Here is a 24455-nt window from a genome sequence, read left to right on the forward strand (position 1 = left end):
GAACAGATCTGCTTTGATTCAGTCTTTGAAAGTTGCAACAGGTTCAACATCTGCGGGAGAGTGATTGCAAAAACACCTAAAAAAAAATCTTCCTGCCCAGAGTGCGTCAACTCAGCCTGTCTCTGCTTACCTTTTGGATGTCCTGGGTCACTGAACTCGTACTTCCCCATCCCGACTGTCCGCAGCATTTGCAGCCCGTTAGGACCGTCCTCATTTTCTGCAGGCGTGGCTTGAGCCTGTGCTGCTGCTGCTGCTGCTGCTGCTGCTGCTTGTCCGTTGGTCAGAGGCAGGGCGGGGGGCTGGATGAGGCCGGCATGAGAGGTTAAGTGGCCATTGCCCATCACGCTGTGAGGGCTTGGATGAACCACCCGGTTGGCCTGGGCGGTGATTGCAGATGGTGCAACCGTGGGCTGAGCTGAGGGGTACGCAGGCTGGCTTGGGATGCTCAGTACCATGGAGGGCGGCTGCTGGGTCGACTGTGGCGTCAGCTGGAAGTGGGTGGTCATGAGAGGGTGTTGCGGGGGCATGGGTGTCTGGATGGACGGGGTTACACCTATGATGGGTGACTGTGCAGTCACGCTGTGGTTGAATGAGGGTGGCTGGGGGAGGGCGTATGTGTGGGGCAGTAGACTGGGCTGGCTCACCGCTGCTACTGGTGCAGCCCAGGTTGGACCTAAATGAAAAATAGACAGAAGAGGGAAATTGAAGATTCATCAATTACTTATTCAGTTTATAGACTGTTATACCATGTGAAAGACAGCTGAATACACTTCAGTGGTATAAACTGATTTGTGGTGTTTTGTTAAGTCAAAAACACAAATATTCCTGATATCAAGTCTGTTGTTAAATGATGAAATATAGACAAAGAACAGCATGAGACGATAGCTTCAGTCTATTCTTCTCCACACCACAACTGTCACCATGCTGTGCCGCTTCAGTCCAAGTTTGCTCTTGACTTGAGACTTAATATCAAATACGGTATATTTGAAGTGATGTACAGATCCGCACCAAGATCAACATCATAATAAGATTAAGAGATTTATTTTGCAACAAGATGAACAAATGCTTTTCTGAATGTGAAAGTAAACACGCTCAGTGCATGTGGCAGCCTCCACTATATTTGTGTAGGAGTCTGTGTTTACACTCTGAGCGAATCATTTCTCTATCCTGAGGCGTTAGATGCTGAGGGTTTGCTGGGAAGATGCAGCCATATTGGATCTGAATGCTGCCTCCCTCGCTCATTCGCTCCTATTCCCCCGTCTCTAGCTCCTCCTGCCAGGGTCTAAGCTCCAAAAATAGCCTACCACTTTGCCAAGAGGCCAAAGGCTAAATCACTGCATGCAAAAAGCTGAAGAAAAAAGAAGCACACATTATTCACAATGCAATAATGATTAACAAGTCACTAATCAATACAAACGCTGCATTTCATTTCCCCTCTCTTATGGCTCATCTCTATAAAGGATTCTAATAAAATGGGTGAGAATGATAATCCACTTTTAATAAAGTGTGTTTTAATACAAAGATAGATTAGATTAACATTCGATATTCACGTTATATCTTTTCTTTAATACTAATTTTAACTTGTTCTTGCCTACAATGTTTAACAAAAACAAAGCACCTGCATTAAATTATTCAAATGTATTCAGTGGTTATGATCGCTGTCTTTTATTTCAATTAAAGATTTTTATTAAATTCTATACTAAAAAACGAAACATTTTTTTATTTATTTACTCCACAATTAGCATAAGTCTAAAGCTTGACATAAAAAAAAGAACTATTTTTGTACAAAGAAACTAACGTTGAAACAAAACTTATTTTTCAAAGACAAAGTTTTTTAACTGACACAACAGTGAAGTTCCTGTTGAAAGAAACCGTTGATTAATTCTGGCACAGTTGGCAGAGAACTTTCTGGCAACACAGTTCAGTGAAGTGTGGAGAGGAGCTGGCTTCGTTGCAAACGCCAGTCACAGTTTGGAATAGCGCACACACGCAAATCAATATGCAACACTATGCTCGGATTTGAGTGTCATATGCGACAGCGCGCTGGGTCGGTGACATCTCACTCTCCTCGTGCTTCACTCAAAGCTGTAGAGTGGGTGTGGGAGCTGCAGTGGTGGGGCGAAGCCTTGCTCACTTACACACAATAATAAGACCTCCACAACTTCGTGGCCAATTCAGCCAGACCCTCAGTGCACAGCAGGAGGCAGTGGCCACACTGCAGGGGGTGCAACATTGCCACAGGCAAAAACAGGGCTCCATACTCTCCTATCACAACTGCATCCTTCAGGCATAACAGGAATAGGTTTGAATAGCTTCTACTACAGAAGCATTCCTTTTGGGTAAACCGTTCAATAATTAATCCACTAAACATAAACAACTATCTATATGCAACGTATGCAAATTGTAAATAGTAGATGAGGTAAACAGGGAGTAACAGGGAAAGAAACATGCCTTCAGTGTGACGCTTTACTGCCACAGACGAGCAGCCGTCTACAATCTGGATCTGTTGAGCCAGAATTTCCACTGGAATAAGATCTGTGCCAGTATTATTCTTAAATGAGACACATTTGTGATGAGCAGGAGGCAGAGGCCAGCAGAGCAATGGAAGGAAATTAACTGCTCTAGGGCAGAGCCATTCTGGGTGAGTTCATTACAATAAAAGTAAAAAACTTCAACATTGCCTTAACTCGTTAATGTCGGGGCTGCGTATAGCACTGCAGAGCCAAGATCGCTCTGTACACATCTTAAAGTGCCATGAATAGAATAAGGTCGACATCTAAATTAGACCTGGTGGAGATCATTTGGAGGACTTTTAGAGTTTTGCCACAAATTGCAGATTTAATTTAGAACAAATCAGTTTAAGCTTAACATTAACAAGGGCAATCAAATAGCTACAGAGTTAATGCTGGGGATGTCTATAAGGCTTGTAAAGGTGCAATATGGATGTATACTAGCTCTATTCTGAAACCTCTTAATGAACACAATGACATTTCCATAATTATGAATAATTAATTTGGTTTATGTAAAGAGGATGTTTGGGTATGTACATTATGCATTATTGTGTATGTGAAGTTGGCATGTTGTGGAGGCAGGCATGGATTTTATGTAGGGCAGGGCAGCCAAGATGCCTCATTAGCACTGGCTAGCACCGCAGCCAGTGTGTGTGTGTGTGTGTGTGTGTGTGTGTGTGTGTGTGTGTGTGTGTGTGTGTGTGTGTGTGTAAGTGTGTGAAACATGTACATGCATACATCTTCTGTGCACCTGTAAACTCACATCAGGGGGGACTGGTAGATGTGTGAACGTGTCTGTCAGTACATACGCGCGCGTGTGTGTGTATGTAAATGGTGTGTGTGCGCAATTCATTACCGGTGGGTTCACTGTCTCGATGTTGCTTGGCAGGGGGCTCATCTGTGTCCCATGGTGTGAGCTGGTTGATGGGCGTCTGTCCCCACCTCACCCCTGGAGCCAGCAGCAGTCCTTGGGTCTGGCTGTCTCCAGGAGACAGACCAGAGACCTGCAGAACAAAGACAAAAAAATGAACCATATGTACCATATGAGAAAAAATGTAATCGGTTAGAATCCAAACCAAACCACTCTGTACCCGATATTTAAATACCATACAGTGCAGCTTGTTTGTAAATGACTCTAAAATCATCTTAATCAACAACTAAAGATTAAAAGGCACATTACATTTTTTCAAACAAATCACAGCCATCTGAACTATTTTTTTAAGGTCTTGAAGTGAGCCGAGAAGGAGAATGGCATATAATTAGCAGTAAGTGACTGCTGATTACAGCCTGCGTATAATAAGAAATAAAGAAGTAAAAGGAATGAAGAAAAAAATGCTCATTGCCTGAAAATTGTTTGAAGAAAGACCAATATTTCTGTCTTTATATACAAATAACAATTAACTTTATAGTGTAAACTCCATTCAAATTAAGATCCTTCCTCCTGAGATTTCATATATCTTAATTTTGCCACAAATTAAACACTGTGTTGAATCAAGTGAAATAATAGAATTTGGAATACAAATACGACAAATAGGAGTAAATTGAAAGAAGTCTCTTTGCATAGATGAGACAAAATAAAAAATGGAATTTCAAGAAAGAAAATTAAAAGCTAGGTGACAACGTGTGTACGTGGGGTGAGTCCAATGCATCTTCACCAAGCCGAACTAAAGGTTTTCTCAGCATCCCACATCTCAAATATTTCGCTCAGGTAGAGGAGTATGAAATGTTATCAGGTAAGTCCAGGCTGATGAAAACACGGGGTCAATCACCACTGGACCCCAGAGCAATATTCGCCTCTCCCTATCTGCAGTTTGAACGCATGGTCTAACAACCAGGCAGGGAGAGGGCAGAGCCAAGTCTGATTCCCCGGCCCGCCCCAAACAGCCTCCTGAGTTAATAGAAAAGACCTGGTCACCAGGCCCCCTCTGTGTCCTCCTGGCTGATCCCTCCATCCCTCAATTCCATTATCCTCCCTGACCTGGCATCCACTACATCAAGCACGCCATCGTGCATTCCAACAGCTGTGTCGACAAAGCCCAACAGAGTGAGCTGACAGCACAACAAAATGGAATCCAAACAATCCAGCTCACAGTGAATTCATGTGCAGCTTTACATATGGGATCGATCCCAGTGCTGGAAAATGTTCTGTCATCATTAGGATGGATTTATTACAGCTTTACGGCCTTACACACTTGAAGACATTACATGGTATTGATAGGACACAACATCTGCTCTGCAATAACTTCCAACAGCAGAAAAGTTCAATGAATGCCACTTGCTTGATAAATCCATGTTGAAAGTTATCTAAGAATTTTGTAAGCGCTGGGGGCAAAAGGGAAAAAACAAAACAAAATAAAATATCTCAAGGCAAAGTAGAAAACAGAGTGATGGAGTAGGAGAAAGACGCTGGGTTTAGGGGGAGACGGACTGTCAGGTCTTTTTGTCCAGCTCAACCTGTCGACTTCAGACAAGAGAAAACTGAAACTGTTTACTTAGAGAATGCCCTAAGCGCTCAATTCCATCTGAGAGCCCTGGAGACTCAGGCAGGGAAGATTCTGACCATTTTCAAGGTAAAGAGTTGGTTTCTATAGCCCACTTTTTGTTTTAATGAGTGTTCTTTCCTCCTCCGCTCTGTGCGCTTTACTGTATTCCTCTCCAGCCATGCTTTACCTTCCCCTCTATACAGGCAACTCCTCATTAACTCGCAGCACTGACGCTCCTACTTTCCTTTAGTCCTGCATCTGCCTCATAATATTCTCACATTAACGCTCCACCCATTTGCCCAAAACAGAGAGAAAAACAACATGTCTTCTGCTGAAAGGCAATCCATCTGTCACAGTTTCAGTGCACCAGGAAAAAAAAAATAAAATAAAGGTTCTTACTCAGTGACATCACACTGACAGCATATCAGCAAGCTAGGCTCGGGAACAATCTTGAGTTGAAAATGATCAAGGTTAGATAGGAAACACACACACACAGAAAACACAAGTGTGTATGCACACACAGCAGGTAAAAATACATGTGCGCACGCGTACACACACACACACACACAGAAGCCAGGAGATATCAGACAGGATATTTATTAAGATGGCAGACTTGCTGCAGGCAGACAGGAAGGTACTGTAGGTTCTGGGACAGCGCCTGCCATTTTCTCTCAATTTTATTTGCTCTCCCTATTTCCAGTTCCCTCCTCCCCAGCCACCCATTATCACCGGGCAGCAGATGGTTTCCTCTGACTCGACAAAAACCATGCTGGAGAAGAGGAGGGGAGCCGGATAAATAATTTTTGAGTCGTGCCAAGCCATTCTATATTTGTCGTTGAGCTGGCTGGGGAGGGGTTTTTGTATTGTACTTAGCATCCGTGCATATGGACCACATACTGCAAGAGTAGAACGTGCCGCTTCTACACAAAATTTCAATTCACACTTGAGTTCACATTTACCTCGATACATAAATCTGCACATATTCTGGGGCTGCATGCACACATGAAAGTGATCGCTTTGCCAATTAAATATTATTATTTAGATTTAGTGTAATGCTTATTATCTATTTATCTGTCAAATACTTTAATAAAGCAATACCCTTATTTAACTGCAAGACAAAGTAAAAAACAAAACATAGTATTGTAATTCCAACCTATACAACATTGTGAGAATTTCAAGCAGCTGTCTATCTGCTTCTCCTGTATAAGTCCACCTGCAGCTACTACAAATGAGCACACATACGCACACAGCAGGACTGGAAGGACCGTTCCCGCTTCTCAAACCCCTGAATGTTGCAGTCATGTCAGAATTGGTGTATTGAAGAGAGCAAGATGAAATCAAGATCCATCAGGTCTAAATATATACTTGTCCTCCTCTGTCCTGGCAGTGGGGACAACAGTTTGATTCTGGCTGGCATTTCAGCTATTTTTCCCCAGACATGGTAAAAGCTGACATCTGTCACTATGCACACTTTACCATCGAGCAATAGCAAGCAACATTACTGTGCCCACCAGAACCGCTTGCCACTGACCACCATCTGCTGTGGGTACATATAGGATGGGCCTCATAGTGATCCAAGGCTCTGGGCTTTGATTGCTTTGAGTCATCCACAACATCCACAACCAAACAAATAGCGTTAGCTCCTGGTTTTGTGTTTGCCTTTGCATTTTGTTTGAGCCAGCCCTTGTCTGTGTAAGTTATTGCACCAGTTCAATCCCATAATAACACAGAGTAAAACATCAGGCTTCCACAGGAAGCTTCCATCATAGATATTCTACACAATACCTACAGTATTGTGCTTATGATACAGCAAACCTGAGCCTGAACAAGTAGTAATAATAATAACGATATACTTTATTGATCCCCCTAGGGAAAAGGATGTTGGACAGCTGCCAGGCAGTAGATGACGGCACTAATAAAGGGTTTTTATGTCTTGTCCAAGGACAACTCAACACATAGACAGGAGGAAGCCGGAGTTAAACCCTGGTCGCTGGTATTCATACATGACTGCTCTACCAACTGAGCTACTGCTGCTCCATTACCATTTAGAAAAGAGATGGCTTTAGTTTCCCCAGAGAAAATACTTTATTGCTTGACTTGAGGAGAAATTGCAAAGAGAGTGAGAGAGGGAGAGAGAAATAAGAGTATGTCCACAGCACCTAGGTCCCAATGGGGTAAACAACGTTAAAGCACAGACTGATCAAATTAACTAACTGCTATGAGATTTAATAACAGGTCTGGGTGAAAAGCCGGTTTTGAGAAAGAGAGAGGAAAAAACAGAGGAGGGTTAAGGAAGGGGTAAGTCCTTAAATGTAGAGAAGCATACACACAAGCGCACACACACACACACAAAGCAGGTCATTAACAATAGCACAGTGAAAAACCAATCTTGTGAAATGTCATTAGCACAACTGCCAGACACAATGAGGTAGCAATGTACAGGGTGCAGGCCAGTGCTACACCCGTGGATTATGTTCTACCTTTTAAGGTTCAGTGTTCCTCTTGTGGCACAGCTCTGTACACATGAGGGAAATAACAGACCGCAGGCCAGGCGAGGTTCACTGTTGTGTGATATCACTCGGCTGGCATTACAATCAGGAAGGCCTGTTAATGCAGTTGTTTTCCTGATAGGTTTATCTGTTAATCTATTCCGAACAAACGGATCAGAAAGGTTTCTGGTTTTCTGGAGATCCAGTGTAGAGCTGCCATTATGGTTTAATTTAAATGCATGTGAGAAAACACAGCATCACCATCAGCTGGCTATCTCTGAGGAGATGCATGTACACAAATTTAATCATAATCAAAATTTCAATAACAGCAGTCACTGCCGTGCCTTGCTATATTGTTTGCAGCCATTAAATAATATCACATTGTAATTCCCACCATGAACAAATCATAAAAAAAAAAAAAAAAAACAGTATGTGCAGGCAAGGAAATGAAATTCAACTCCGACCGAATGGCTTTTTCTTCCCTTTGGCCAGGCATGGACAGATACAGTGACTTTGGCTGAAATGTGGATGGTGATGGAAATAATGGCTTTCCTCGGAGAAAAGAAACTGAAAGAATGGCAGCGAAGAAAGGAGTGAAAGATTGAGAGGCAGAGTAAGACAAACCTATCCATCACATAGCCTAGTATCATTGCCTCTGACAGATCATTTCCAGCTTTTCTAAAAGGGAGAAGAAGAAAAAAATCCCCCTTTTCGTCCTATTGCTATGTCCAAAAGCTCCAGCCAAGTGTGGTCTGACCAGAAGAGTTAAGGAGTGCACAAAAACGCACAACTTATTTTCTGTCGGACATTATTCACTTACTGTATAAAGGTATCTCCTTTCCATGACAACGCGCTGACACCTAAATGTGAAGTGGATTTGTTCTGGGCTTCCGTCATAGTGGTGCTGAATGCTGGAGCCGATCCATGGAGCTGCTGTGTCCAATCTATTAGACTGGAACATAGCAGAGCATCTCACGAGTAAACAAAGAGGCTACCGCGCCATTTTTGGCAGCCATCTTAAAATGGAGTGGCGCACCAAGATGCCGCGTTGTTAGTGCCATAGATGGAGAAGATGCGTATTTAGAGAGTATACAAGCTGCATATCGCAGAGTGGCGAATTAATGCAGGTAGTATTTCTTTTTTAATTCAAATGTTTAGATAAAATAAACAGAACAGACATATGTACTTTGCATCATTGAAAGTACAAAATGTCGCATTAAAAAAGCAAACCCTAATATATTGCTTAACAATCTTGTTGTAAATTGGAGGAGCTCACATATCGTCTGAAACGTTTAAACAGTCGAAGTGAGAACACTTTAGCACAGATTTTATAAAACTCTTATGGTTTGAAAAATTTGTTTGTGTCTTTCCAATTAAAAATGATTTTGGACCAATACTTCCATTACATAAACAGCCTGTAACCCTGTGTATTTCCTCTTATATTATCTATAATAATTAAAAACAATTATTTGAGTAGATAGTAATTTGTCTGCTAATTTGTTTTTATTCTTTAAAATCCAAACATGACTTGGATAAACTATTATCTAAACACTATTTAGCCAGATTAAGTTAAATAAATAAAAATAAAAATTTGAGAAAACCTTTTTTTCTTCCACAATGGGGAAATTTCATTGTTGCAACAGCAAAGTACAAGTACACAGCAGAGTGCCAAAAGTTGCAAAGATGTCACATAAAAACATTAAAAATACTAAGTGGAACATTATAATAAAGCTACAATAACTCTAAGTGTGTACAATATGTGCCTATGTGTATGTACAGTATATGGATATTGATAGATAAATAAATTAATACCAGGTAAAGTGACTAAACCTCAAACTACAGTATTTCACATGATTACAGCAGGTGGATGCCAAATGAGTGTTGGTAGTGTTCGCTGTAAGAGTCCGACTGCAGCTGGGAGAAAAGATCTGCGGAATCTCTCCCTCACACAGCGAGGGTGGATCCGTCTGTCACTGAAGCTGCTCTCCAGGACAGACAAGCGTCCTGCAGGGGGTGAGACTCATGGTCCAGCATTGATGCTAGTTTAGCCATGACCTCTCTGTCCCCCACCCCCCTCACTGAATCCAGAGGACAGCCCAGGACAGAGCTGAACCTCTTGATGACCTTGTTCAGCTTCTGTCTTATCGGTAGCTCCATCAATGCAATTTTAGTTATTACTAGAAATTTCCCCTAAAATTCATCTGAAGAATTGTTCATGCACAAACTGCACTAGAAAATGTTGGCACCTTCCAGGCACCGACACATGGCAGCAAAGCAGACAAACATAATGAAAGCACACAACACAACCTTGCAGGTTATATGCTACTGATGCACCACAGAAAGAATTACAGATACAGACATTATAATTTCAAGCCCTGAGCCAAACGAGTGAAGAGGAACGGACTTCACTTCCACTGAAATTCCAACTAAAAAATCTCAGACAGCTTGGAAAGCTTCTGGCTTGACGCACACGTTCGGGGAAAAAAGAAGCGTGATCGCAGGGGCGAGGCCGACAAGCTTCAGTGGAAAAGCAGGGCTGAAACCCTGCGTAATATCCCATGAGTGCTCTCCGAGGTTGCAACACTTGCCCTGCAGACCCTACCTCAGCTCCTCCTTTTCTTGAGTTTTCTTTTCTTTAAGTATGTGGCTGGGGTGCTGCAGCACCGTGTGAACATGTCCCATCTGTGGGACTAAGCAATAGTGGTGAAGCTTCTTAGAGAGGGTGACAAGTGCTTACATGTGAGCTGGGAACAATTCCTTATGTCATGGTCACACTTCCCAGAGGAGCGCGTCACGGACCATGTTGCCCTGCACTGGCACTGGCCGGGACAGTAAGAGACATAGGTCTCCATCAGGCTGTGACCCTGCTTGATATGTGGTGAGTGTTTGGGGAACAAAATATCCAAGGCCTGTCACAGCAGCAGCCTCAGAGACTCAGAGACAACTGTGTAGCTTTTTTCTCTGGTTGAATGACTACTATGAATGGCCATGTGTGTGTGTGTATGTGTGTGAGAACCTAGAATACCCGTGTAGTTGTAATAAATGAGTGTTAACTGGGCAAACAGCCATTTAGCACTAAAGAACAAATTGAATTTATATTGATATTGCAATGCCAAGAGTGCAATGTGGTGAGTTTTTAAATGCATTTTACAATGCATGCAATCTGCAAAGCAAACACTGGAATGTTTTTGGCAGATAGGCCGAAACCCAGATGACCATATGGCATGGCTCGAAATCAGGGGGAAACGGAAGACTTGCTGCACAGGCGACAGAGTTCCAAACTGGCATATTATTAGTATAAAGGAATTTCATTACCACCTTGTGTATACATCTATGGCTCTCTGATATACAGCACTTCAATGCGGCCTTTACAGTTGAATGTTATGTGAATGTGGTGCAATTAACATTACACAAAGTGCAGTATGTATTAAAATGTCTTACATTATCAGGTTGCTATTGTAGCGGCCAACTTGTTTCGAATGAATCTATCCGTCAAGGACAAGAAAGCTGCTACATTCAAGAACCAAATAGAAATCTTTATCTTTACTTCTGTTTGCGAGAGTTAGCTATATAGCTGAGTTTCATGGTTTTACATTCTGCCCTGTACTCATACATCCACATAATATTTGCACGCCCTTCTGCACTTGTTTCTCCAATTCCTCCATTTATTTCCTTTAATTTAAAGAGGGATTAGGAGCCTACATGTTCAGCCACAGTTAACTAGTGTGCATTTACACTTTTTGAGTATTATCTTTATCAATTTTCTTAGACTTTTTATATGGAGAGACTAACAAAATGACCAATAAAAAGGGCAATGAGATGAATTATTTTTTAAAACATGCTTTGTGAGCTGAACAGAAAGTTTGAAACTCAATCTGTGATGCATGCATACCATACACACATACATTATAAATCTGACAGGGCAGACAGGCATTAAGATGGATGCTACTATCCCATGGAGTCTCCTATTGACTTTTGCTAGACACGGAGCTCTTTCAGACAAAGAAGCAGCCTTTGCTCAACAGGGACCACAAGTAGAGAGAAGTCAACATGCATTCTGGCATAAGTGTGTGTTCTGAAAAAGCTGATTTCAAACCAGATGGTAAAATACTGTAAGTAAAATAGGTAAAGCTTTAGTATAAATTTCACATCCACATCCAAAGCAGAATTTAATCTTTAAAAAGCACATATTGAACATTTTACATCACCGGAGCACCTGGGAAGCAAAACATTTGACTACAGATGTGAGTGATTAAACTAAAAATATAGGTAAAGCCAATGGCCAGTAACTGAAGCAAAATGTGCTTAATTAACACCATGTTGCTGCAACATTAGGAGAGCACAATGTCCAGATTTGATGCTCGACTCAGATGAACTCTGGACATTGAAATGAATACACCAGTTGGCGACTATCAGCTTTCACTGAGGTGCCTAAAAATAGCGGTATTAGGTGAGGTAGGCCACAGCAGAATGTGCATTACAGCACTGTCAAATCAAACCCCCCCATGACTCTGCTAAGGTATATAATTACCAGTGTGCCTACCACCCTCTTACTGTCTGCTGTTTGTGCAGACTTTTTACACACTGCAGAGTGGTAAAAGGAATAAAATGTATTTCAATGTCTACATCTAAGCCTCAAAAGAAAATGTGTTCCTATAAAAAAAAATGTGATATATTAAATGTAAGTGACATGATGTGAGAAGGGATATGGACTTTCTTAGACAAAAGGACAAGGTCGAAGAAGGCATCACACAGCCAGCCTCATGTGAAACCTGTGGTGATGTTCAAACCTTTGAGGTTTCATTTGGAGCACCAGCACTGTCCCCCCTCCTAGGGTTTGAGGGAAGACTGAAAGACTGGTTTTATCCCACAAGATGAAGTGGTCAGTACCGCTCTGTGCCCCTGCAGGCATAGAGGGAGTCCACGCAGTGCACTGCTTGGGGTAATATATACACTATAGAGACATGCTGGGATCATTAGACACCCAAGACTCCTAAAGAAAGTGAGAAATAGCCATGCACTACACTGCGGCAGGTGGATAAACAGACCTTCTCTTGAATTATGCGAGGATCTTTTCAGCGAAAAGCTTTTCTGTTTGCTTGAAGCTGCCTTTCAACCGCCTGTGAATGAGCTTCTCTTGATATGCTCTAATGTTGTTGGTTTTTCAAATGCTAATTCTATTCTATACACATGGCAAAAGTAATTTCAAGGTCCATATCCTGTGTCAGAAGTTAGAACTGAAAAGTAAAATTAGGATGTTTTTGAAGATTGGTTGATGTCTCTAAGCTTGTTTTGTTTTTTAACAGCATGCAATTTGATAAAAAAAAAAAAAAAAAAAAAAAGGTTCCAAGCTGACTCAACATCTAGTTGCTAACGTCAACACTGCATAAACATAACTGAGGAAGCTGCATGTGTAGTCTTCCATATAAAATGTCATTACTTGTAATTCTAGGCTTTTATCACTAATGTCAGAATAAAGAAAACCTATTTAGACCTAAACTATGAAACACTGCATCGTCTATGTTCTTAGTAACTGAAAAGTTTTTAAATATTTTCCTAAATACTGCAAAAGCTCTTTCTTGTCTATAAGTACATATTTGAAGAGGTAAAATTCAGTGTGTCTGGCAATGCTGTAGTTTACATCCACATTTATTTTACTCTTTTTTTCTTCTCTATGCTCAAATATTGCAGATACAATACAGACTATTAAATCATCAGGCTAGTTGGCATGCTTCTATTCTTCGTTTTACCTTAAAACCTGTGAGAATCACAATTTACCATCTATTTTCTCAGTCCCAGTGCCAGAGAAATGGGCAGACTTACAAAGAATTGCTTTGGATTGCTGTAGCGGGTACATAAAGTACACACATCAAATTTGTGTGAAAGCTAGGACTTCAAAAACAAACACCCCTCCAAAAAAACAAAATAAAGAAAAGAATGGCTTTTTAGGCCAATATTTATTCCCTTCGGCATTTATAAAGTGATTTAATGTTGTTATTCATTTTACTTATCTGTTAAGTGATAATCTGAGACATGAAGTGTTTCTGCTTCATGGACACAGGCAGTGTTAATATTTATGAGTTAGATGATTAATCACTTACATGGATGAGTCATGTTACTAAAAACTGCTCGTGCTGCCAAATTTATAACTAGCATACCAGTGTGCACAGAAGTGGGGCTAAATACCTGAGGTGCCTTCCTTTCTCTTTTTCGTCTCACTCACACTATGTAAGAAAACAAATCACACACTCACTGATCAACAGAATGCAGACAGAGACCATTAACTGCTTAAATGCTTAAATTGCATTTAGTCTAGACTGTGCTATGTCCAAAGCAGCCACTTCAGAAAAGTTCAAGCTACACTTGAATGTATCTGCAGCAGCTGATGCAGCTAGTTTTTGAGTAAAGTTGGAAGGGACTTCTCCAAAGGTCCCTCTTGACCAGGAATGTGCCCAAACCCCCTTACTGTATCTGAATGAGGTAATGATGCCACTAGAGGCGGGCTTTAAGGACACTTCTGTTGTCACTGGCAGTGTCTGTACTGTCCACTGATTCATATTTTCCTTACACAAACCTGCACACAGGTTCCCTGTGCACTTGTTGACAGGAGCTTGTAATCTGAAATAGTCTGCAGGGTTGAGCTGTTAAGTCCCTTGTAGGAATGGGATACAGTTATAGTAGGAAGGGGAGGATGAGGCAGAATAAGAGGGAACATCTTCTGTCCAAAGCTTATTGAGCTGTCAGGTTTCAGTCCTTATCAGAAAGCATTGATTTCCTGCCACATATTTGACTGTATGTGCTTTTACATCCGTCTTTGACAAGAGTGCTTCGCACAATGGGTGTGCGCTGGTGGTTATGACCGCATCAAGAAGCCTATCCACATATTGATCTATGTCTATGCCATGCACAGTCCTTTATTTAAAGTCATCCATAACAAAGTAGCCAAGTGCTGGTTTCACACTCTGATCTTTATTGAATACTATCAGAGTGTACACTGAGCGAGACACACGGGAGTCATCACAAGCAGCACACGAGGGTGACACAGAGACAGCTAACAGTGCTAATATTTCTGGATGTGGAGATTTAACATTTCCCTTTTGCAATATATACTCTGAATTGTGAAGAGCTGACTTGAAATTATATTTTGGCATTAGCATTTCCGTGACCTTTCCAGCACTCAATTCAGCTGTCGGAAACAATACTGCTGCAAAGCAATGAACCAAAAGGAGCAGGATACACTTAAAACAACTGATGAAATGGATGTATTAAACTTCATTTTGGCATTTTCTAAACACAACACTTTTTGATGCCCACAGCTGGATGAAAAATATATACATACTGCAATACTTCAACTGCAAAATCCATTATGCTTTAAAATGTCCCAGAAACTGGAAGCTGTAAATAACAGCCACTGCACTTTATTAACATCAATCTTAAGTAATAGGAGAAGACAATAAATAGGTTGTGTTTTCCATAGAGACTAGGCCTCATAATCGGCATACACAATGTGCAAGTAGAGGACAACGCTTGTGAGAACAGTCACAATATATCGGGCCATGCCCGGACATTAGTGAGAGTCATTAGGCCTTTTTAAATGAGGTCATTAAGCTGATATAATGAGGCCGTATTTAAGAGCAGCAACAAAAGAAAGAGGCCTCCATTTCTCATTGGTTCACAGTTTCTTCTAAGTCAAGTACACCATAACTCAGGCTAGGTTTTTTTTTAGGTGGCCAAACCAAAGGTCATGGGCCTCAGACAGTTTACAGGATTCTCTATCACTGTCTAATATACATTAATACCAGCAATAACTGAAACCACTTCAACATGGCTTAGTGTGCATGCAGAAGTTGATAACGCAGCCATTATGGTGTTTAATTAGACTGATTTTTCCCCTGCAGCTACTATTATTCAACCTAGGGTGACTCATCAGAGTCAAAGAGGGTGTTCTCTTGAACTAAAATGAGTGTTTTACCATAGCTGACTTTCAATCAAAAGGCATCCTCTCTTATCAAATACAAAACATACATGCATGTTATTAAATGTGTTTCCCTACAAATTACGAAAATGGGAAAGCTCTGCAACAATGGTTATGATTGCAGCACCAAAACAAATACATCAACACATGCTCCAAATAAAACGACTAAATGTACCCTTTGTACCTGCCCTCTAGATTGGACTCATACAGTATAAGCATCTTCTAATGTGCTGCCCCCATTTAAAGGGCATCATTTGTTGGTGCTTTCAAAAATGTTATGAATCAGTGCTAACTATTTCCTGATCCAAAACCTCTTTGGTTAACATTTAGCTAGAGTTAGGCTTTAGGTTTATGCACTTACATTGTTACAAGATTACAGTTTGGGACATTTTCAAGTTTTTGCTGTAGATTTGGTTAGGGTTAGGCTGGACGTTCCATCCAATTAAAGAGAGTTTTTGCTCTCAACTCTTGACCAGTGCTTGCTCATGGGGGATTTGTTGATTTGTTGTTTATATACATCATTTTTAAGGTCTTGAACTTGAAATGTAAAGTGCCTTGAGATTTTGTAAATAAAACTGACTTGACTTGATTAAAATAGTTACTTGGTTAAAAGAATAACCTGTGAATATCCAGTTCAAGAATTTGAAGATATTTGTCATTTTTTTCACGGGATAAAATGATCTCTCACAACTAAATAGTTTTAATACATTTAATTTTTGAAAGCTGAATGCTCAGAAAAGATTAGGTCACACAAACTAATACCACGATAAGAGAAAGACATGAAGACAGTGAGAAGACAGCGCTCACTGTTCAACACCTATTGTTATACCTCTACTGTGAGTTATCTAAACACATTGAGAATTGACAACAATAACTCGTTTAGAGACAAATCCCATTTTACCGCTGATCTAGATCTAGGATTATGGCTTTGATTAAAAACGGTGTTCCCTTTGTTGCTCAAGTCTGATGAATCAGTCAGGGGTGATACAGCCAGGAGATGTGCCTAGGAATTAATCACTTCCCACCTCTTTGTATTTGATAAAAGTGGGTCCTTTTTTTCCCTGTACTAGTTCATTTTCAGAGCCGAGCACTAAGACTGAGGAGGAGCTCACAAAACATTCACAGCAAAGGATCTCAAGAGGAGGTGGATGAATTATTAATTACCGGTGTCTTTGTAAACTCCAGAAAATCAGAAGATCATGTTTGTGGGCCATGCAAGGTTTGAAACATTTTCTCTTGTAGGTTTTCTGATTTTTTTTTTTTCTTTTTTTTGTGCATATTTTTGCAGCTGGGTGCAGTTCCATTGAAAATGTGGTGTATGGTAAATAGCCCTTAAATTAGGTCCCTGGCCTTCCAGCTTGGTTATCTGTGATGATCGGAACAGTGTGTGCTGCTTGAAAAGACCCATTTTCCCTCTGGCACATCATTTAACATGTCTCATTTACCAGGAAAATATGCAGGTCACACACCAAGAGATTTCTGGTCACATCCTTACCTCGCTCAATACAAATTTAAAGGATTTGCATTAGAACAACTATTACATTTCTTCAACTACTTGTTTTTCCAACTGATAAATATTAATGTTTTCTTTTTCGTTGACCACAATAAATTTTAAATAGGTGCCTTCAGCAGGAAGAGGAAAAAAATTGCATTTTTACTTGGTAATGATAGCTCAACCTAGATCTTTGAGGGGCACTTTGATGTACAATAAACAACACTGGACACGGTGGAAAAAACATTATTCAGGAAATGAACAAATAGTTGAGCGGCAATAAGGAGGGGTCCACATTATCTTTAAAGGTTAATTTACAGATTTTAGAGTGAAATTGATGCATGGAAGTGTGTAACATATTTACATCTCATTGTCAGAAACGGCTCAGGAGCACATGCAATCACAAACACGAGCCATTTCAAAATGTCAAGCTTTTGATTTAAAGAGACAGAAAAATTGAGTTCATCTGCTTTATGGACAAGAAGTAAAAGGTGCTTTCAAATGTCACCCTTGAAGAACAAAGATGCTCCCTGAAGTGAACACTTTAACCAACTGAAATTCATTAGCATCGTGTCTGTGTTTTACCCAAAATGTGTAAGTTTCATAGAGAACTATGAAGTTCCAACTACAAACCCAGAGTAAGTGCTTCAACCTCTGGTTCCTCCTGGCCACACGCCAAGGTTTCCTTACACAAGACACCAAACAGCTATAGTTGTGCTGTCAACTGCAAAGCATCAATAAAGTCTGTCAGATGTAGATCAAATCTGTGTTTAATCTTTTTTTCCCCAACTTCTTTTTGAAATTTTCTTATTCTGACCCTATCCTCCGTGGATGTTTATTTGTGTATGCCAGGCATGTCCAGTCTGACCCGGGGGCCAATTGTGGCTTTTATGATTGCTGTATTTTATACATTTATATATATACAATTTATGGTCAACCAGCACTGCCAATGTCACAAATGTAGAAAATGCAATTTCCTGTGTCGCCAAATGATGCTGCAGAACCGAGTTACCGACCTCTCACTATGTGACTACCATAGACTTTATATAGTTAAACTTTATATACAGTCTATGGCTGCGACCCATTCCAGGCAATTTCGGAAAAGGCAACTTCTGTTAGAAAGAGAAAAATTTGACTCAGAAGGTTGCCACTTACAGGAAAGGTGGAAATTGGAATTGGAAATTTCATTTACTGAAATATTAAACAACTGTGTTTGCCTAATTTGCCAAGAGATTGTTGTTGTGTATAAGGAATTCAATGTAAAGAGACATATGACAAGCTATCTGGTAGCAACTGCATGGAAAAAGGTGAAGCAACTGGAAGCTGCCTTAGCTTCACAGCAGTGTTTTTTTCCACACGAGCCCGTAAGTCAAAATGAAAATGCCACAAAGGTAAGCTACGAGGTGAATGCTTATCACTGAATGTGGCAAACCTTTTGCAGAGGGTGAGTTTATCAAAGACTGTGTCATGAAAAGCCAAATACCGCACATTTCCTAGCACTGCAGGAGGTAATGAACAGCCTTCCACGGGACAATATATGTGCGCAAACAAACACGTATGCACCAGACATTGCATTTCTGGCTTCTAAGTTTAAGCAACGCTTTCGGGATTTTGGAGCTATTGAAAAGGAGATGTTGCTTATTTTCTTCTCTCTTCTCCGTGGACCCCGATGATGCTCTATACTGCAACTGGAGCTCATCGAGCTTCAGTGTGACACCAATAGCGTTCCCTTATGGACTTTTACCGGCAGCTTGATAAAGGCAAGTTTCCAGATATTCAAAGATTTGCAAAAAATATGCTGTTTGTTTGGTTTCATATATTTGTGTGAGCAGACATTCTCTGTTATAAACTCAAACAAGAACTGCCTGAGGACAAGTCTGAGTGACTTTCACCTGCGTGACATTTTGCGCATCTGAACCACTGTCTTTAAACCAAACCTGGCTTGTATACTGCAATTCAGATCTCAGTATTATCCCACACAGTAGTGCCTGTAAGTTACTTTTTTTGGTAATCTGAGATTAACAATTAGAAATACGGCATACGCACTTTGATTTATGGAGCTTTTGTGCTGTTGATGTTATGAAATATTCGTATGTTTTGAACCTAAAAGTTGACAGACAACCTTTCATTATCCATAAAATGTCCTGTGTAAGATGAATCTGAGGTTAAGACATTTATCAGCTTCCTGGAAGTTTTTCTCCGCAGACAGCTTTTTCTTTATGTTAAATGGTCCTCCAGAAAAGACCTGCTTATGCCTGGGTCGCTTACATTTATTTGCATTCCCATGGAAAACAATGAAAATATGTTATTTGAATTAAAATGTCTATAAAACAGTGCATTTGCATTTGCCAGGCAGGATGAATGGTCACATTATCCACCCTTGAAAAAAGTGTGGACACCCCTGGTGTACTGTATGCCGTCATTGGAAGCACTGAGCATGCTTGTTTACCATTAAATTGTTAAATATTACATCATTAAATTATTAGAATTGATGCAGGTAATGATGGAGCTAAATAAAAAGTAAAAATGCAGAGACATACTCAAAGTACAAGAACCTCATGAATCCAGTAAATGTGATGCCTGAGTATTTAACTATCCATACAATAAGCACATACTTGCATAAACATACTTACTGACACACTGTTGGAGTGCCCTGGTAGCCAAATGATTATGGCACATGCCAGGTAAACACAGCACCCTGGGTTCAGGTCAGCCTATACGCTGTGCTCCAGCAGGATCTGAAATAGCTCGCTTGTTGAAATATAGTTAAGGTTTTTCCCAGTAAGTGAACAATACAAGTCCTTGATTGCGTTAAACTCAGACTGCCCTTTTGAGCTGATATTAACATCCGTTTTTTGTCCAATCCATGACCCACACTGAATCATGACATGCTAGTTGTAATAGTTTGTGGGTTTTTGTGTTAATGAAGGACATGATCTTGTCAAGTACAGAATACACTCAATATTCTCTTCATTTCCCAGTCGCTGGCACCATCATTGCAAAGTCAGTGCTGGCTAGTGGTGTGCATTTTCCAGCAGTGGCAGATTAACACACCTGCCAGGAGCCACATCATTCATTTGAACAACATACATTATTTGCATTTCAATCGCTGACACATCCTGTTAAAGGTCCCTTTTACTGAAATGAAACGCTTTGCTAATGCCATTTTCCCATGCTCCTTTTGTGATGGTTCTGAACTTCACTAACAAGTCTGTGTGTGGACTCGTGATGGGATCAAGAGCATAGAAGACAATCAAATCATGACATTGTTACACAGTTGATCATGGATATGCAAAAACTAAACAAAGATAGACATAGAAAGTCCTAAATAAAAACCCTGGACCTAAAAATAACTCACAAGTAATGCTGTGTATACTGACTGCATTTGGCTCATGTTTGACATTATTTATTGTCCCCTTAGATGCACAGCACTTCCCATAATGCCTCATGATGAAATGGTTCCAATTTCAATCTGACCTTCAGAGTGTTCTCTTTATGCACCATTCTGCGCTACAGCGTGTCATCGGGAGACTCTCAAGATGTGGCAGGACTGCACAAACAGTCCCTTGGAATCCGCTTCTTAATTGAGATGGTAGCTGGAGGATTTCCAACAACAACAAAAACACCCGCAACACAGGAGGAGAGGCTGCGTTGTGGGACAGAGACATCTTTTTTTGAAAAATGGAAACGTGACTCAAACTGGGACGACATTTAGGCTGTAGCTCTAGGTAACATCGCCAGTAATGGATTGACACAAGCAGGCGATGTCGTAATGGAATGAGTGAGCAGCAAGTGATACAACAATCATATCTTATATTTTCTTTTGTGTCAATTCACTACACACACACACTTTCTCTCTAAATGACAGGCAATGACAGACAGTACCTCCTGGCATGGTTGGCGGAGAGCGGCACTGCATCAGACTGCCAAGTCCACTGGCATTTAGACAACAGAGCTACACTGACAGAGATCAGTACATTTAAATGAGTTGTAGACGACACAAGAAGCGTCCTATACACTCAGACTGCTGTGATGATGAGACTCAAAACACACAGGTTGCTTACACACCTGTATGGCCATTTAAAATATAATCACCCCAGTATGTAAAGAAGTACACCACTTCGGCACCAAGCAATTATAAAGTAATTACTTGATTTAATAAAGCTGTTACATTGACGATGATTGATTATAGCGGGATTAGTTTACTTCTAGTTTGCTGGAAATAACTTTAGAGCTGGCATCACTGCTTACCAAGTTAGAGAGTAAAATTAAGAACTAAACCTTTTAAAGTAAATTAATATTGATTTTTAAGAGCAGCTGTTACTCCAGAGTGGAGAACTTCATATCGTGCTGAGTAATATTATTTATCTAAAACATCAATATTCAGGGAGCAGTGCAAATTCAGCATTACTTGAAATTACCTTAAAAATATACTGTCTCATGTTACTGCTCTGTTACAGATTACAGTACCTACTTCAAATTTTGAACCAGTAGTGTAATCCACCAGATTAATTAAATTTAGTAATCATAATCTAATTGCCGTCAATTACTTTTTGATTGCTTTGCCTCTAGATTCAGTAAAATATTATGTTGAACAGACAATTTATTCCATTCCAATTTGCAAACTAATTTGAATAGGGATATTATCCTCCTCTTCAAACATTATCAACTGTTATTTCCCAGAAGTATCTAATCTGATTATGGTTGCAATATAGTTGGCTGTGCTGTTATTAGAGTAGAATTACAGCAGAATACAAACTGTGTGGTCTTTTGTTTTTCAAAAGACTTTGAAAATGTCAGGGATCAGGGACTAAACGTTGTAGGTAACCGTAAGGACCAGAGAAAGAGAAAGTAGAGAAAGTGTTACACGAGAGGCTTGGAAAGGTGATGCTGAAACAATCAGGAGTTATCTAAAATACACATTAACTCTCATCAGCAAGACAGTATCTTATAGATTAGAGTTTTTTAAATCCATGTCTTCAGATTATATGTCAGAGCATTAATTTAGAAAACGTTGCTGTAAATAATTTCTTGTACTGATGTTTGGCTGCGATTTATAGAAATTTCCTGTGAGATGCAGTAAGTGCTTCCACTAAGATACACTGTTTCTATAGTTTACATACATCAACATAGAGCATATACTAACATATACTGTTATTTGTCATTAATGGCAGAGTTACGTAGTGGTAACTGCTGCTGTAAACCACCAAGAAGTGCCACAGTTTGAACCCATGCCTGTGTGAGTCCAGACAAGCAGATCTGTGTGTCAGCGACAACGTGGACAAATTTCAACAATAAATGATGCCTTTACTCAAGTACTTCTCTTACCATATATTTATAATCCAGTGGTTCTTGCTTCTTTATACTCCTTTTTATTTCTATGCTACTACACTTCAGAGGTAAATGTAAATATTTTTACATCTACTGTACAGGTAAAGTTTTTACATCAAAAAAAAAACCTGTGGCCTTGTATGAAAAAGCACTCTCTACTTCTGCTTGTCATACGTCAGATGTCTAGGACTTGTTAGCAGCTCTACCATCAGTCACCCCATCAGAGCTTTTCAGACTTTATAGTTTAAAAGAACTCTTTGACGTACAATAATCCAATATTAATGAATTAGACATATCAAAACAATGAACAGACATTTCTGTTTCTTTTTCTTTATAATACCTATATCTATTCTGCAGCAACAAGCAGACCCTTCTTTACATAATTCAACAGACTGGTTGGTGGTACAGCACCATAGGAAGCACATGGAGTTCCTTAACCAGTAAGAATATATACTGTAATATGTTCATTAGAAATGTAATAATCATCTTTTTCTATAGACCAAGTACTTTTATTGTGATCATTCAAGTCAATTTGTCCATAATAATTCTGTACTTTTACTGAAAAGTACAATTTTAAATGCATGAATTTAAAGTATTGTATAAACACCTCCACTAAACACCTTTCACCACTGCCTAACTCTGAAAATCACCTATACTAATTATGCCATCAGTCACCGGGTGACTTATTGGAGAAAATGTCTTTTTGAGAAACACAGAACAATAGCAGTGCTGTCATTATCCCTCTGTCTTCTGCTTCAATATGAGCAACATTAAGCTGCTGATAAATTATGGATCACATCAACCTTTGTAAACTGATGAGTGGGATGACAATTCACATAAAGCATTTCTGTGAAACTATGCATGCCACTAAACATTTAAACTGTGTGTCAACAGTGCTTTAAAAGAAGTGTGTAAAGATAAAAAGGAAACATTTACATAGTGTACACAGTAGTTGTAGTTATGGCAGAAGAGTACTTGGGCAGTGTGATGATGCGTGGAGCTCCTAATGAGAAACACCAAGCTCCCAGTAATTTGCTAGCCCAAGTTAAGGTCAAACCACAAATGCTGCATGATTGAGTCACCCCCAAAGTCCCTGTAAGAATTTGCATTTAAAATATATCTATTATTTATGTGTGTATTATTAAAATGGCTGGCTGTAGATCCCCTGAGCCCAGCGCACAGGGAAGGCCCACAGCGACTGGACCACAATGCTGGGGGCTGACAACTGAATAATGGACAGAGAGAAATGGAAGAATAATGAGATATAAAGTTGTCTGGTGTCCAAGAAAAGTGGCTGTCATAATAAGGAGCTTTATAGGTTTATGAAAAGAAAAAAAAAAAAAAAACAACTATGCAAAATGTTAAACCTGTGACAGAGTGTAATTGTTTCAGTTAATATACAGATAAGATAAGATTAAAAAAAATCTAGCCAGTTATATTTATTTTAACAGTTAAAAAAGCATTTTCTCTATGATTTCAAAATGAACTTCACTTAAATGTATGATGTGAAAGCTACCATAGTGCATCCACAGTGGCAACAAGCCAGACCTGTTAGCTGGTCTGTGAGTTTGTATTGGAGCACAGCAGTACTTGGAGCTAAATGCCAATTCCACCATGCGTACACAGATCAGCCACAACATTCCTTATAAACTACCTGATGGTTTTATTGTTGTGGCAGCCAGGGCTCAGCATGCACACTCAGGTCAGACAGGTTTGCAGCCTCGTAGCCCCACACACAGCAAACTGTGATGCACTGTGTGACACCTGTCGATCATTGCCAGCATTACAGTTTTCCCATGCTGAGCCTTGTAGACCACAACATTAAAACCACTAGGTAGTTTTAATTTTGTTGCTAATTGGTATGCATGTCAGTGTTTAGCTGGTGTAAGATTTCCTGTCTTCACTATAGTTTAACATGACAACATTTCCAAATTACTACCAACCACAAAGTACAGCCGAGGGGAATGGCATTTATTTAGCAGGTATTTAGTCATCAACCACCTTTGTACAAATAAATTTGACCTGAAGATGGTGCTACATTAAAATGTGTGCCAGGATCACAAAGGTTATTATTTGAGAACCATGGATTCATGGGAACCACACATGTGTAAAAATTAAATTTTTCCATAGTGAGATATTTGACCACGAGACGAGTGGTTGAACATAATCTATTCA

General features: G+C 40.0%; 1 protein-coding gene across 1 annotated transcript in view; it reads right to left on the minus strand.

Annotated features, from left to right (window-relative positions):
* The window catches only part of LOC113149836 (kelch-like protein 29), a 184796-nt gene that overhangs the window by 85879 nt on the left and 74462 nt on the right, over positions 1-24455 (minus strand). Inside the window, exons 4-5 of the mRNA XM_026342174.1 lie at positions 3367-3514; positions 131-673 (exon numbers count right to left, since the gene is read on the minus strand). Coding sequence (XP_026197959.1) covers positions 131-673; positions 3367-3514 — 691 coding nt within the window. The remainder of the gene's footprint in view (positions 1-130; positions 674-3366; positions 3515-24455) is intronic.

The sequence above is a fragment of the Anabas testudineus genome, chromosome 24, assembly GCF_900324465.2.
Source record: "Anabas testudineus chromosome 24, fAnaTes1.2, whole genome shotgun sequence".
Taxonomy (NCBI): Eukaryota; Metazoa; Chordata; class Actinopteri; order Anabantiformes; family Anabantidae; genus Anabas; species Anabas testudineus.